Source organism: Schistocerca cancellata, chromosome 6 (assembly GCF_023864275.1).
Source record: "Schistocerca cancellata isolate TAMUIC-IGC-003103 chromosome 6, iqSchCanc2.1, whole genome shotgun sequence".
In the NCBI taxonomy this organism is placed as follows: Eukaryota; Metazoa; Arthropoda; class Insecta; order Orthoptera; family Acrididae; genus Schistocerca; species Schistocerca cancellata.
In genome coordinates, this window is record NC_064631.1 from 580,716,123 (window position 1) to 580,733,436 (window position 17,314).

At 40.7% G+C, this 17,314-nt stretch overlaps 1 protein-coding gene across 2 annotated transcripts in view; it reads left to right on the top strand.

Annotated features, from left to right (window-relative positions):
- The window catches only part of LOC126191297 (actin-related protein 8), a 175,359-nt gene that overhangs the window by 102,660 nt on the left and 55,385 nt on the right, over positions 1–17,314 (top strand). For both annotated transcript variants that reach the window (XM_049932123.1, XM_049932124.1), the window contains exons 7-9: positions 90–242; positions 9,781–9,855; positions 12,485–12,631. In XM_049932123.1, the coding sequence (XP_049788080.1) occupies positions 90–242; positions 9,781–9,855; positions 12,485–12,631 (375 nt within the window). The remainder of the gene's footprint in view (positions 1–89; positions 243–9,780; positions 9,856–12,484; positions 12,632–17,314) is intronic.

Below are 17,314 nucleotides of genomic sequence, written 5' to 3' on the forward strand. Positions count from 1 at the left end.
ATATGTATGAGGAGCATATTAACAGTCAGTAGCATTTTTTATTTTTACATATATTGAATAATTTGTAATTGATTTTATTTTTTTCTCAGGTTCGTATGGACTATGGTGGAGGAGACATCACTCAGGCATTTTTATGGCTTCTACAGAAATGTGCATTTCCATACAGAACATGCAATCCAGACAGTAAACTTGATGCTATGCTTCTTCGTCAGCTGAAGGAAAATTTTTGTCATGTGAATTTGGTAGGTCTGTTTTTATTTTTTCTTGCATTATATCAGCTAAGACCTGGATGGAACTTTTTACTGTATGTTGGAAACACCATCTGCTGATTCCACACCACTGAACACATTATCTCTGATTCCATGTCCACATAACGCATTATCTTATTTGATGCTTGGAGGGTTACTGTAAATAACAAGAGCAAAGATGAGATACTACAACCTCAATGGCAGCTTTTTGGAGATGCAGTTTGTGCAGAATTCTTTTTCATGGACGATAATACTTGTTCAACCTGAGCCGCAAATTTCCCACTCGTGAAGATATCCACTTCATGGGTTAGTCGATGTGGACTCCATATCAGACTGCTAAAACAACATCTGACATGAACTGGGGAGACAAACTACAGCTCTTCAACAGCTGCCATAGCGTCATTCATTCTTTCATACAACTCTTTCTCAAAAATGAGGTTTATTGCAGATAGAACTCCAGAACTACATTGCAGAGAGCATATCAATGCCTAGCATCTGTAGCCACTATTAACTGTTTGATTGTTGTGGAAGATATATACTAGAACTGTTATTTTTCTCTTTGTATTATTTATCTTCAGCTAAAGAATTTTTCAAATTGCGTTTTTAGATGGTCATTTGTGCTGGATCTCTTGTGATTAACTTCTACTGATTCTCATAAACCTGTTACATCCTACAGGATGGCTAGTGATCCTTGAATCCTTGAAAACCGGGAATTAGCCATGAATGTTACATAACCTTGAAAAACTGGGAAATTCAAATGAAGTCCTTGAATTTATAACATTCTACTCTATTGTTACTGTTATATGATAAATAATAATGTCAATATTTTCTTTTCCTATTAACGTTTAGCTTGCGGCTGACATACTGTTACGGCGCTTGTGGGAGAAGGGAATGTGCAGGTGGACATTATATTACGTCAAGCCAGCTACTGTAACAGCGAAAACAATCAGTTATTGACAAGATTATTTAATTGGATGAATAAAAAATCTACTCACTAAGCTGTGGCAGAACACACACATAAAAGACTGTTGTAATTGGCAAGCTTTCGGAGCCAGTGTCCTCTGTCTTCATCCTCTGTTTTCTTTGTTTTATGCTGTCACCCAAATACAACTTTTTCATTATGGTCTAGACCTTGCACTTTTGTTTGTAGTACAATGTGATTCACCCTGTCAGAAGCTAAGGGGGGGGGGGGGGGTCAGTGGCTACAAAATCAAACTATCCTCTCCTGTAATCACTTCTTTTCAAAACTCTGTTCTGAATCCAGGCTGCCTCTTACACTATGACTCACCTTCTTGCAAACATTCCTTTATATATTTATCAACAATCTCTTCAAATATTTTACAATATAGTTAAGATTAATTGGTCCTTAGTTTTTTATATTGTCTCTTGCTCCTTTTTCTTTTACATAGATATAACTGCCACTTCTTTCCAACCATCTGGGAGCTCGAATAGGAATCTTAGATAAATGGCACAGTGCCTCTCCCCATGATATTTAGAATTTCTCCACTTAGTCTGTCCACCTGTGTGCCTTCCTGTTATTTATTACTTTGGTGGCAATACACATTATAATCACCTACCTAATAGCCAGTATATCAACATTTGGCACAGATGACAACTGTGACACATCATAGCGTGGAAGCAGTGAGGCCTTGGCAGGTTGCTGGAGGGTATTGGTACCACATCTACGCTAGAGATGGGGGATCCACTCCTGAACTGATTCATAGAGTTGAATCCTTCAAAGGAGTAAACAATCAGTGATTCCGAAAAAAAGAACGGTAGCTCCAAAAGTTTCCCACAGCAGCGGGGGGGGGGGGGGGGGGGGGGGGAGCAGATCAGCGGGCCTCTGCTGGTCAGAGCATACTGCACGCCACACAACACAGCCAGTGCCAGCCTCTGCCCTGCTTCTGCCTTGGCTGCCTGCATTGTGCAGTGCCCCATTGGATTTTGTGTTTCACATATGCCGTGCCGTCTCTGTGCTTCCTCTGCCGCGTGCAGTCTCTGGCGCACCTTAACTTAGCATCGCACTCCATCGACGATCGTTTCAGTTGCACGTCCTGCCCTCTGGGCAGTTGATGCGAGCAACAGGACAGAGAGCCTCCTAGCGGAGAACATAAGAACTACTTGCAACAACCTGCTCGCAAGAGAACGGACGATTTGTCTCGGAGCAGGTGAGTGGTGGACGTTCACCGCTCCCCCCCACCCTCAGAACTCGCCCGCTCAACGTTCACCCCACCGTTCTCGACTCTAGCCAGAGTGTTGAGCAAAGCAACTCAGATGTCACTCTGGTCTCTGCGGTCTTAGCTCATGCAGTAATACAGCCCACGGCTCTACCTGCTTGACTCAGCGCCTCTGCATCGGAGTTCGTCTCTACTGGATATTGTTCTTCGTAGTAATACCGGTATGTATATTACATAATTATGTTATGTATACATCATTTGTTTTTATTTTATTTTTATTTGTTTAAACTGATCAGATTTGGTTCCTGACGACTCCTCTTACTATAGGATTTTTTTATTATGGATACTCGAATTTACGCTTTAATTACGAGCGAACTGATAAACGTATCGCAAAATGTGATACACCAATATTTTCCTCGTTTTATTCTGCGTATGGCTATATGCAGCACTTTGGTCTTACAGTCAAATTTATATATTTTTTTCTTACTGTAGTACGGATTTTGCGATTTTAGGCATCTTCATAAGGAAACTTTCACTTTAAAAATATATGGCTTGCGATGTATTTGTACGAGGTTAATGAAATTTTAATACATTATAGCCAAATATATTGTTAATGTAAATCTCAAGTTACAACATTTTCCGATCACCCAAAAAACCACGATAGTGCAAAATAAATCAATAAGCAAAAACTTTGTCATATTGTGGAAATTTCAATAAACAATACAAAATTCTTACTCATTATCCTGTGTTACTTCAAAATAGGATCAAATAAGATCAAAGTACAGGCATAGTACTGGAATAACCAAGTTTAAAGGGCAATGTGCCTTCCATTTATTTTTTATTGTGAATGAGTGGTGAGTTATGAAAAAGAGCTAGTTCATTTCAGGGAGTGAACAGTTCTGATCCAATCTCTGGAAAGAACAGTTTTGCCCATCTCTAATCTACACACACAATTCACCAAATTCCCATAAATTTCAGAGGGGCAGGGAGGGCGGTGGTTGGAGGCAATGAGCTGTGACTCCTGTTCAATCACATCCCAGATGTGTTCAATCAAGGTCAGCACATCGATTGGCACTTGCCACAGTGTTCCTCAAACCACTCCATCATAGTTCTGGCCTTGTGACATGGCACATTATTGTGTTGAAAAATTCCACTACCGCCGGAAAAAATGATCATCATGAGTAGGTGTACATGGTCTGCAACCAGTGTACGAGACTCCTTGGCTGTCATGGTTCCTTGCATGAGCTCCACAGAACCCAGAGCATAAAGTAGCAGCTGTCAGCTTGTCTCCATCCTGCAGTACAGGTGTCAAGAAGCTGTTACTCTGTAAGGCAACGGATTCGCGTCCTCCCATCAGCATGATTAAAAAGGTATCGGGATTCATCAGAGCATGTGGTCTACCATTGTGCCAATGTCCAGTTCCAATGATCACTTGCTCATTTCAGTCATAGTTGTTGATGTCGTTGTGTGAACACTGGCACATGCATGGGTCGTCGGCTACGGAGGCCCATCGGTAGGAGTGTTCGGTGCACTGTCTCCAGGCACACTTGTACTCTGCATAGCATTAAAAGTTGATATTAGTTCCACCACAGTTTGCTGCCTGTCCTGTTTTACCATTTTACCAGTCTGTCCAACCTACAATGTCCGACACGTGTAATGAGGAATGGTCGCCCAACCCCATGATGTCTGGAAGTGCTTTCACCTTGGTTTCGTCACTTGTTGAAGACACTCACCTCAGCACTCCTGGAACTCCCAACAAGTTGTGCAGTTTTCAAAATGCTTGAGCCAAGCCTCTGTGCCATCGTAATCTGCCCTTGGTTTAAACTCAGATAGATCACGCACCTTCCCCATTCTACACACAGACAGCATGCTGACTGATACTACATGCACCATGTGTGTGTCTGACTAGTGGGTAATGCTGCTATCGTGTGTATGGGTTTACATTGATAGTAAGTCAGTAGTCATGATGTTCTGGTTGATAAATGTATGTTTCCCTGTTATTAAATGTGGACTCTTTGATGTCTGGCTGCACCACGGTTGCATGTCAGATGTGCAAAGTGGTTGCATTGTTAATTTTTTTTTATGTGGTCCTTTGTATTTTAATTAGACAGGGTGTCTATGACCCGGGATAACCGGGAAAAACCCGGGAATTTTTTCATCTGGGAGAAAACCGGGAAAAACTCGGAAATCTTTTTGTGTTCTGGGAATTTTTCATTGATTTAGTTTTCAGTTAAATTTTTGTGATTTTGACTGGTAAGAACCAATACTCTAACAAAAAAATTTACTGTATCCCGCTTCTGCAGAATAATACTGAATGAGAGAAAAAAAACTAAAATAAAATTTAAGTCGCAAAGAAAATGCGACATATACAACAACAAAACACAGTGCTCATACAAGTGTCTGCCAGCAGCAAAGTGTGTCAAACGCTTTAGGAAGACTGTGCAATGCTTCTTAACAACAAATTGCATCCAATGAGCGTGAAGTGACAGTTTTTTACATTAGATTCGTTTTAATGCATGATCTTTTAATGTTTCACACGTACGAACATGCGGGCTTCCTGTGTCATCGTAGCTGCCAAGTGCAGTGACGCCTGTTATCTGGCGCTCTCTGGCAACTGCTGAAACATACCTTTCTAATAGGTCACGGAAAAAAATTGCGAATATTGCTTTGAAAAGCATTACTTTCAAAGTAAATTTCCTTTTATGTAAGATAAACTACGTGAGAGAGTGTAGGACGAATTTCTTAAATCACAGAGCGTTTGACTCTCATTTAAAAATCAACTCTTTGGGGACGACCATATGAAGAATTTTGAGCCCAGAAGATCAGACATTTACGTCGTTATTAAAAAATTTTACTGGCACATTTATGTGATGTATGATGCACAAAAAAGATCAACAATATACGTGGAAGCTTAGCTTTTCTTGCAGCTTATTAATCTTAGAGACCAATATTATATGTGATAGCTTTTCTTTTCTTGTAGCAACAATTGTACATTAATTTAAGCTATTAATTTTTCTTATTTGTGTGTTCACGCTACTTAAGAATGATCTTGCTATTGGCTCACAGCTCAGGTAACATGAGCTGTGACTGGCTTACAAAAGCGCGTCGCAATCTCGATTTTAATGCTTTGGAAAGTAACATGCGGTGTTTGGTGGAATTCGAATTTATACCTTCGTAACATGGAAATATGCAGTGTATATGTTGCTGCACATCAAAGATCTTTCCAAAACGTGTTTTTTCCCCTCAGTTTCATCTTCTGAAGTGCCGGGAAATTCTACGCCGGTGTATAAAACCATAAACCATAAAAGGATTGATAAGTGCCAAGAAAAAGTATACTGTCACTTAACACGGAAAAAGTGTATTTTCACCCGGGAGAAAGTGTATTTTCAACCGGGAAAAATCCGGGAATTATTTTTCCTTGTCCATGTAGACACCCCGTTAGAGAATCCCGAATGGGCTCACGCGCGCGTGCACACGCGCGCGTGCACACGCACACGCACGCACGCACGCACACACATACATACACACACACACACACACACACACACACACACACTTCTAGTGACTATGGATTAAGATCTACATGCTTTTTAATGCATGTGAATTCTGGAGTAACAGCCAAAACTGTTGCTTTGGAGGTAGGGGTAGGAAAAAGTACTGTTGGAGACTGGAAGAAAAATCAAGCAGGAATTGAAAAGTGGTGTGCTTCCCAGGCTAGTGGAAGTGGATTAAAAGTAACTAAAACAATGGTGAAAGGTAAGCGTAGAGAAGTTGAGGAAGCTTTATATCTGTGGCATAAACATTTAAGAGGAAAGGTTTACTGTTACTGGGCCGATACTGCAGGAAAAAGCATTGCAAACTTCAGTGCCAAAAAGAAGGAGAAGATTCAGAATTTACTGCTAGTGATGAATAGTTGAATCGGTGAAAAAAATTGTTTGGTATTCGCAAGATTACCATTTGTGGAGAGGCTTTTATCTTCCGACAAACAGGCTGTGCCATTATTTAAAGACTATGTTTTGAAGTTAATTGAATAACAAGGGAATTTCTAGTGAAGTGTTATACAATTGTAATGAGAATGGTGTACATACAAGATGCTCCCTTTGAAAAGCCTTGCTTCAAAAAAGAAACCTGCAGTGCATGGGTACAAGAAAAGTAAGGGACAATTTACCGTGTTGGCTTGAAGAAATGGAACTGGTAATCACAAGCTTAGGCTTACATAAATAGGGAAATCATGGAAACCTAGAGCTTTCAAAAATGTGCAGAATGAGGAATCTGACCCTACCTTACAGTCCTCAAAAGAAAACATAGGTGAATCCAGAAATCTTTAAAACCTGGTTCCAAAATTAATTGATACCAGCTGTAGAGAAATATTTGAAAGGCAATAATATACCAAGGAAAGCTCTACTGCTTCTTGATAATGCATCTTCACATCGTGCCAGTGATGAACTCACAGATTGAGATATCGAAGCATTATTTTTCCACCAAATGTGACTGCTCTTTGTCAGCCGAAGGATCAGAGCATTCTCGAAATGCTAAAGAAGTAGTATTTTCTCAATTTGTTGATATCAGCATTTGATAATAATGAAGACTGTGTAACCATTCTAAAAATATCTGACTTGCTAGATGTCATAAGGTGGTTGGCAGAAGCATGGGAAGAGATTCCAAACATATAACTTCTGAAGTCTTGGAAAATTATTTTAGATCATGGAGAACATTTTAACTTTTCTGGTGCTGTGCACTGCGCAATTTGAATCTCCGCCAGACAGCATGGAGTCCGAAGACCCCTAGAGGTCTGTGCACCATAGCGCCGTAAGCCGTGGCGGCGCGTGCCTCCTGGCCCACGTATAGTGTGAGGGCGCCACAGTGGAATACGTGGTCCTAGCGGCCAATAGCAGCGCCCCTGATCATGTATTTAAGCGCCTGCCTCTCTCTCAGCCAGTCAAATCTTGTGTGCGTCTCTGGGCTTATCGCCTTGCCTTAGACAGCGTCTTTACTTTCTTGTTTTGTGTACGAGTGGACGTGGTTTTCTTGTGGTTCTGTTGTTTCGTTCTTGTTGTTGTTTGTTTGGTCCTTCATTGGTCGTGTCCGCCCTCTCCAGTTTTTGTTGTCATTCGCGGGCCACTCCGTGAGTCCCGCCGTGCTTTCTGTCACGTCAACCTCGCGACCGTTCTGGTCGCAGTTACAACTACTTTGGATCCATGTGTGAAACCAAAGTCAAAGATGGAAATGACAATATTGTTTCATTGCCCAAAATTGTACCGGGCTGTAAAGATGTCAATGTGGAGGACATTGCAGAATGGATGGCAAATGATGATGTTGATGAACTAACTGATAACGATGTTATGGAAATGGTGATGCTTGGTGAAGTAACACAATGGGAGAAGGCAAACTAAAATGAGACGATAAGTATTGTCCCACATTCGGAAGGGTTCAGAATGCTTGAGACAATGCTGCAGTAAGAGGAAGTAGTGCCAACTGATATCATTTGTCTGCGGAAGTGGAGGGATACTGCAGCAAGGAGGATAGCTAAAGGATGTAAACAGTCGTCTATCAAAGACTTTTTTAACACCTCAGCCCTGTAAGTTTCATCCTTTTTATTATGTGTAGTTTTCACATGTGTGTAAATCATACATTTATACTTTACAATGCAGATTGTTTTATGTTTCCTGTTGTAATTTTCGAAGGGTGGAGTATGTAAATTTACATAACAAACACTTATAACTAGCATGTTTCAGTAAGAAATCAGAAAATGTTAGTGAAATTGAGTTTTGGTATAAAAAAGAGGTGTTTTGAATGATACGGTTGGGGTTGGAAGAGAGAATTAATAGAACTTCGATCTATCCAGCGTTTTGTTATCTGCTTAATGTTCCAACATATTAGGCTAGACAGTTGGGAGTCTACTGTACTTGTGACTGAATAACTGCAAAAACATTTTTTGGGTACTCTTCAGTAGCAATTTAATCCTGCCCATCGCAGAGAAAAACCTGCTTGATCACTTCTGAGTTGATTACTATGTTAGTTGCCGCGTGGGATTAGCCAAGCGGTCTAAGGCGCTGCAGTCATGGTCTGTGTGGCTGGTCCCGGCGGAGGTTCAAGTCCTTCCTCGGGCATGGGTGTGTGTGTTTGTCCTTAGGATAATTTAGGTAAAGTAGTGTGTAAGCTTAGGGACTGATGACCTTAGCAGTTAAGTCCCATAAGATTTCACACACTACTATGTTAGTTATCAGTAGCCACTGTCCCGTTATCTATATCAGGATTACTAACTAGATTCTTCTTTGGCTACAGATGTTTCTGAAACTTTTCATGTTGGGAACTTTCTCTTACTGCTTAAATTTACAGTTATCTCTCCTATTGTTTCATACTGTATTAAGTCATGTCTATTGCTGTCCTCCAACCTATTGTGCTTCTTTTCCTTCACATTCACTTCTTTATTTTTGTTTTTCTTCTTTTTACCAGAGTTTGGGTTTACTTATGCTATCCCACATATATGTTACCTTACCTTTATGTTACCTTCTCTTTCTTTTGGTTGCTTCTCCAAAGTTTGTTGGTTCTTTCCTTTTATTTTGCATTATATTATTCTTTTCTCATTTGTCTTATCATTTCTGTGTGTTATTTACTCATCTCCAACTTGTAGAGTGATCTCTCTGCCACTTCATACGTCTCAGGCTTGAAAATCTCATTTGTACTAGCATTATTTAGGTTCATCTTGTCCTGTTCTGTGTAGTCTCTTATTGAGTAGTGCCTTGGATGACTTACATTTTACCCTGAACTGTCCAATTTCCTCTGGCTCTTGTATGTTTACATATGAGCTTGTTTCAGCCTGGCATGCAGATTTTTTTTCCATTTATTTATTTGATCACTTTCTCATTTTGGAGATACTCGAAGTGAATTAATATTTCGTGAAGTATTCTTGCTGGTGAAAGGAGCTCTTAGTTACATATAAAATTCAGTGCAACAATAGCACGACTGCTCCTTCTCACAGAATTTAATGAGAAAATAAATTCTATGTGACTCAGCAGTGATATGAAATAGAAACAGGTGAGCAAATAGAAGTATGTACTTGGAAGTTGCTTATTAGTCAGTTACGGGAAATTTAATTTTGTTAATTAATTACACTCATTTTTCTAAATATGAGAAGATACCAAGTGACTCGTAAAAAACTGATAGCTTTAGTGGAAAGGAGCTTGGGGAGTGTTATGTCCATTTCTGCTTTTTGCGCGTGGTCAGTTCTGGGTTGCCAGTTTCATGTATAAGCACATACACTGCTATTTAACTTCCAACAGTACTTTATTGAAAGCTGTTTGTGTCTTTTTTACACGTAGTTGGTTCAAATTTCTTACAAGACACTTTTGCAGGATATTTGTGGTTCACAAGAAAAGTCATTTGTTCTGAAGCAGCCAAACCGACCAACAAGAAAATACACATTGCAGGTAAGATGCCTATGACCAAAAATTAACTGTTTTGATTGATAAAGTGACAGACATATTTTATTTCATAAGTGTGTAAAATGTTGAGACCTTGCTTGTATGGCAGTGATAAAGGGACTCTCCATACTACTGAAAGCAGTTTTTAACTGTACATTCTTAAACAAAGACCAGTATTTCAAGCTCTTTAGCTCAGCAGTTATTATTCCACTGGGAAAAAAAAAAATTAGGGATAGGCAGAGTTCAGAAGGGAATGCTGGCACAGAGAGTAATAAATACACTACTGGCCACTAAAATTGCTATACCACAAAGATGACGTGCTACAGACACGAAATTTAACTGACAGGAAGAAGATGCTGTGATATGCAAATGATTACCTTTTCAGAGCATTCACACAAGGTTGGCGCCGGTGGCGACACCTACAACATGCTGACGTGAGGAAAGTTTCCTACCAATTTCTCATACACAAACAGCAGTTGACTGGCGTTGCCTGGTGAAACGTTGTTGTGGTGCCTCGTGTAAGGAGGAGAAATGCGTACCATCACGTTTCCGACTTTGATAAAGGTCGGATTGTAGCCTATCGCGATTGCGGTTTATCGTATCGTGACATTGCTGCTCGCGTTGGTCGAGATCCAATGACTGTTAGCAGAATATGGAATCGGTGGGTTCAGGAGGGTAATACAGAATGCCGTGCTGGATCCCAACGGCCTCGTATCACTAGCATTCGAGATGACAGGCATCTTATCCGCATGGCTGTAATGGATCGTGCAGCCATGTCTCGATCCCTGAGTCAACAGATGGGGACGTCTGCAAGACAACAACCATCTGCACAAACAGTTCGACGACGTTTGCAGCAGCATGGACTATCAGCTCGGAGACCATGGCTGCGGTTACCCTTGACGCTGCATCACAGGCAGGAGCGCCTGTAATGGTGTACTCAACGATGAACCTGGGTGCACGAATAGCAAAACGTCATTTTTTCGGATGAATCCAGGTTCCGTTTACAGCATCATGATGGTCACATCCGTGTTTGGCGACATCGTGGTGAACGCACATTGGAAGCATGTATTTGTCATCGCCATACTGGCGTATCACCTGGTGTGATGGTATGGGGTGCCATTGGTTATACGTCTGGGTCACCTCTTGTTTGCATTGACAGCACTTTGAACAGTGGATGCTACATTTCAGATGCGTTACGACCCGTGGCTCTACCCTTCATTCGATCCCTGCGAAACCCTACATTTCAGCAGGATAATGCACAACCACATGTTGCAGGTCCTGTACGGGCCTTTCTGGATACAGAAAATGTTCGACTGCTGCCCTGGCCAGCACATTCTCCAGATCTCTCACCAATTGAAAACATCTGGTCAATTGCGGCCGAGTAACTAGCTCGTCACAATATGCCAGTCACTACTCTTGATGACCTGTGGTATCGTGTTGAAGCTGCATGGGCAGCTGTACCTGTACATGCCATCCAAGCTCTGTTAGATTCAATGCCCAGGCATATCAAGGCCGTTATTATGGCCAGAAGTGGTTGTTCTGGATACTGATTTCTCAGGATCTATGCACCCAAATTGCGTGAAAATGTAATCACATGTCAGTTCTAGTATAATATATTTGTCCAATGAATACCTGTTTATATCTGCATTTCTTCTTGGTGTAGCAATTTTAATGGCCAGTAGTGTATGCTGGAATGTAGCTATGAAGAATACATTATTGAAAGTGAGAAGAAAAGGGGGGGGGGGGCGTGTATAATGGGAGGCTAACGTTGGGGAGAAAGTACCCTACATTTCAAACAGAGCAATTGAAACACATTGCTGCATGTCATAGATATTTCAGGAATTATGTATTTAAATTGCAAGGCAAATCACTTCTCAATATTTTATGGTTAAAGAAGCTCCATTTCCAGCATTCAGTTGCCATAAAAAAGTCTTCCTCCTTTTTCTAATATTGATTCTATGGAATGATCAGTTTCAACTAATATTCTACAGCTGCTCCTTCCATTTTGTACCACAGTATAAATTGAGCCTAATTGTTTGTAGGCATTGTACTTCGTCAAAAAAAGCTAAGCTCAGACTGATAGCTAAAAGCTAGTGTTGTACATTTGTTTCTTATTTATATTCTTGTCTTGGATACACCTGAATGGAGTACTCTGAGATCCCCCTTGGCTCTCTGCACAGCATTGCTACCTCTGTTCAGCACTTGCTCTGATTTCTTTATTTCTGTTAATGAACTCTATCCACTGCATATCAGCTAAGGAGTACCATAAAAAAATGATACTAAACACAAAACAAGTATATAAAACACATTCATTGCACATACAAGTGACTTTGATTCATGGGTTACTTGCACATATTCATCCTCCTTTGATATTTCTGACTCAGACAATACAATCACTTTAACACACGCTTTTTCATTTTTAGATATCGAGGGTACAAAAATTTGTACACATTTAATGCATCCAAAAAAAAAAAAAAAAAAAAAAAAAAAAACTCCGAACTCAGTCCAAACAGGTCCCAGAAGGCTCAACAATACTGACTGACCAGAATGTAGTCTTAGATATTCTCTACGTGTTTCTCCAGCTGTTGAACATTCTGAACTGATTACAAATGTTTGTGTGTAATTTCATGTTTAGGTTGGGGATGAATGCATAGTGGCACCTCTGAGTTTGTTCCAACCTGAATTGCTTGCAGTCACTGGGCCAAAACAAGTACACATTCAGAAACGATCTACTGGAGACCCTGAGGACCCACATGATGATAATTATTTGCGGGAAACAAGTGTAAGTATCAAGATTTTGAAAATGGCATGTGTTTCCTAAATTTATCAGTGTACATTGTTTTGTACATGTTACATTTTTTGTGTTTTTTATGTTTATATGAAAAAATGCATGAGACTCATGCTATGAAGGAAGATTGAATCTGTTTCAGTTTGATTGTGATTCTTTAAAAAATATCATGTGTATTGTTTTTAGAATATTAGAAAAATATTTATGAGGGTTGAATGAAAAGTAATGCTTCCACCTGCGTTAATTGGGTTTGGATGGGAATATTTTAATAAATCAAATGAATCCTTAGAATGATCTTTAATTATCAATATTCACTTTCCCACATAATCACCAGCCAGTTGGATACATTTCTGCCAACAATGAACAAGTTTTCTGGAGCCATCACGGAAGAAGTTGACACTCTGTTTCTGCAGCTACAGTCTCACAGTTCTGTCGACGTCTTCATCAGAAGCATAATGCTGTCACCGCAGATCGTTTTTCACTATCAGGAACAGATGGAAGTCAGATGGTGCTGAATGTGGACTGTGTGGAGGATACCGTACGGTGATGAGATTCAGTCTCTGAAGTTCTGCTGTGGCGGCACGTGAAATGTGTGGTTTGGCATTGTCATGCTGCAGGAAAACATTTCCCTTTTTCTTTTGGACCCTTGCTAGCCTTCGTTTCAGAGTTTGCAGCGTGTTGTTCCACAATCACAGGAAATCAACCTGGACAACACCATCTGCATCCCAGAACACTGTGGCCATAATTTTTCCAGCTGAGGACTGCGTCTTGAATTTCTTTTTCTGGGGCAAGTCCTTGTGTCGATATTCCATAGACTGATGTTCCATCTCCAGTTCGTAATGGTGTAACCATGTTTCGTTGCCTGTCACAATTGAATCGTGCACAGATCTTCCAATAGCCAAGCAAAGCAATAATGTGACCCACACATTCTTGTGAAATACCGATTATGCTTGCAGTTTCTCTCTGAGTGATATGACAATCGTCCTGAATCAATCTGTCAACATTTCGCTTGTGAAACTCGGTGGTTGCTGTCACAGGACGTCTAACTCATTGTTTGTCGCGCAGGTCAGATGTTCCTGCCTCAACATCTTTAAACTTACTCACCCAACGACAAACAGTACTCACATCAACACAACCACCATAAACTGCCTTCATTCTCTGGTGAATCTCTTTTGGGGTGTCACCTTCTGCTGTCAAAAATTCAGTGACTGCAAGTTGCTTAAATCGCATAGATCGACCGTCTGCGCAGGGCATTGACCGACCGTCTGCGCGGGGTTCCATACTTTATGCTGTAACAACACAACCGTTCAATGCTAAGGCTTCCCGCCAACTGGAGCTGTAGAGAAGAGGCTATGGAACAAGCCAGTACCAGTACCTGCCACATACCAATGCTTCCAACTGTTGAAGAGTTACGAAGGTGGAGGCATTGCTTTTCAGTGAATCCTTGTATAAGCAATTTGCTTTCCAAAAGTCATTTATAGTTAATATTTTTATATCTTTGGCAAAAGCGAAAAAAAGTGTAAATTTTTCACAAGCTGTATTGCAAAGACAACCACCTAACCTTTGTTTAAAAGTCAGTTGCAGTAGTAAAATTTCGTACGAGTGAATCTGGATGTACCAGCAAAACAAATCAGCAGTCGAAAACTATTGGGCTTGCGAAGACAAACACAGTTGTAACTGATTTATTCAACAAGCAATGCTTATTCTGATATAGAACCTTGGCTTTGGGCATGACTAAATACAAAATTATGTAAGCAGGAAATTTATTTGCCCCTGGGAAGATACAAAGCAATACATGGTCCAGTAATATCAGTATGACCACCACCTACATGAGACATCAACATGCAATAACCACTCACAGGCGGCTGGTGGCAGCACTAACAGTAAAGTGGAAAATGTGTGAGTTATGTGACATCCAAAAGGGGATGATCATTCGCTTTCTAGCTGAGCATGGAAGCATTTTTGAAACACCTAAGTTTGTAGACTGTATACCGTGCATTGCAAAATGTTGCCATCCAAAACCACTGCTGAGGTAACTGTGGTGCACTATGGGCAATAGAAGACAGGGGTGGACTACGGCTGAGGAGATGTGTGGCATGGCTGTTGGCATGTATGGTGTGGAACATCTGAAAGAAAACACCCTGCAACAATTGTTGGAAGGATCCGAGCCAGAGGAGGGAGCATTATGGCATGGAGAATGTTTTTGTGTCTTTCCTTAGGTAACCTCATCATTCTGGAAGGCACAATGGATCAACACAAATGGATGCATCTTTCCTTGGAAACCATTTTTCCTTGGCACGATGGCATCTACCAGCAGGACAGTGCAATGTTTCACACTGTTCTTAGTGTACATGCATGATTTGAGGAGTGCCAGGATGAGTTCGCCCTATTTCCCTGGCCACTAAACTTCTTGGAGTTAAACCCAACTGAGAATCTGTGGGACCACCTCGATCAGTCTGCTTACAGCATGGTTCCTTAACTGAGAAACGTAGCACAGTTGGCCATGGCGTTGGAGTCAGAATGACTCCACATCCCTTTTGGTACTACCAGAACCTTATAGACTTTCTTCCTGCACACTTCACAGTGGTTCACATTGCACAATGTGGTTATTCAGGCTTCTGACTGATGGTCACATTATTGTGACTGGACAGTGTTTATCAAAACCTCATGTGGTTTCATAGGTTTTGTTTATGGCTGCTTTTGCAACCTGGCAGGCTTTTGTACTATATTTGTTGTGCCACATTTTTACAGTATGTTACTGATACTTTTTAATGATCAGGAATGCTCATAAATTTAGATCAAGAATCTCAAGTGGCCGCAAGCTAAAATTATTTGACACAAATGTGCCTTGTGTTTTTGTCACTATTTTGCTTTTAACACATAATCAGGAATGATAAAGGGTAGCCACCATTTACAGTAAATTGTTAGCAATTTCACTTAGATTCTGGCAGATAAATGAATGTTTAACAACTTTTTCAAGAACAGTGCTGGATCACACCCTTTCTTTTTTGCTAGCTGCTATAATAAGACTCATATAGCCAGTCGTCACATTTCATGTAAACATTCACCAAAGTTATTTTGCACTTTATTAATGTATGTTCTTCAAAATACTAATAACATTCTAATTCCCAAAGGTACACTCTTTGGCCAGGAGCATCTAAACTTACCATCTCTCACTACAAAATACAAACACTCACTCTTCCTCTTTGCCCTTCACTTGATCACTCTCTATATATCAATCCCTTTTTATATAAGGGGCGTTCAAAAAGAAACGAGCCGGAGGCATAATTAAAGAAACCAACACCTGTATGTTAGAAGTATTGACCCTGGCTGTTGAGACACTTGATCCACTGTGACACAAGGTGGTGAATGGCTGTCTCATAAAATTCCCGGGGCTGCGATGTTAACCAGTTCTGCACATAAAGCTGGACGGCGTTGTCCAAGGTGAATCGTTTGCCCCTCAGAGCCTTTTTAAGGCCACCAAAAATGGCTTAATCACAGGGAGAGAGGTCCGGACTGTATGGAGGGTGGCTGAGAACCTCCCATTTGAATTTCTGCAGGAGTGCTGCGACTGTGTTGGCCATATGAGACTTTGTATTGGCATGGAGCAGAATGACCCCATGGGTGAGATTGCCTGGTTGTTTTGATTTGATTGCTTGGTGATGGGTGGTCAAGGTTTGTGAGTAATGCTGGACATTCACTGTTGTCCCGTACTGCAGGAAGTGCATCAGAAGTGGGCCATCTTGGTCAAAGAAGAACGTCAGCATAGGGGCAAACGATTCACCTCGGATGACGATGATGTCCAGCTGTACGTGTAGAACAACTGGTTAACATCACAGCCCCAGGAATTTTATGAGACAGCCATTCATTGCCTTGTGTAGCACAGCATGCATCGCTGCTAATGAAATCAGTCTTCTACCAAATACACTATAAAGTGTCCTTGCATTACCGTGGTATGTTTACCTGCTTAACATTTGGGTAGCTAAACTGAGTGATGGCCAGAGTGCCACAGAGGGCTCCATGTGTAGTAAAGTGTTACATGTATGCGAATGATGAAAAGTAGGCTGAGTGCCAAATTGGTTCAGTTTTAAGCAGACTAACAGAAAGCACGTGTGCATGTTGGTGACACTATGATCAGAGTTAGTTGGCACGTGGCTTTCAGGACTAGTAGCCGTAGAATTTGCTGTTATTGTCTGATGTTTAACAAGAGAATAACTATGGCGCATGTATTAGGAAAGAATGCATACATGTTGACTTATATTGTGGAAAAGAGTCAGTTTCAGTACAATAAATAGTGTTTTGGTATAACTGTTGTGTGTGAAGAATTACGTATTTCTTTTTGAAGAGAGACATATTGTATGATTTTATATTTGATTATTCATTATTTACTACTCCCCCATCCTGGTCCCTTCCCCAAATCAACCAACCAACCTTACATGTAACTACCATGTCAGGACAATCTTCAGTGAAGAAATACTTGGTAGAGGCTAAATTGAGGACAATATTAAAAGTAAAATAGTGATCACGAAAGAACCGGAGGCATGTGTCTACAGAAAGTGGACCACACAGCCAGAGCGGAATTTTTGAACAGTGAATCGAACAAATGAAATATGCTTCCCAAAAGTGATATGCTAGAAGGAACTACGGGGGGAGGGGTTTATTAGTTATTGGGAGCTC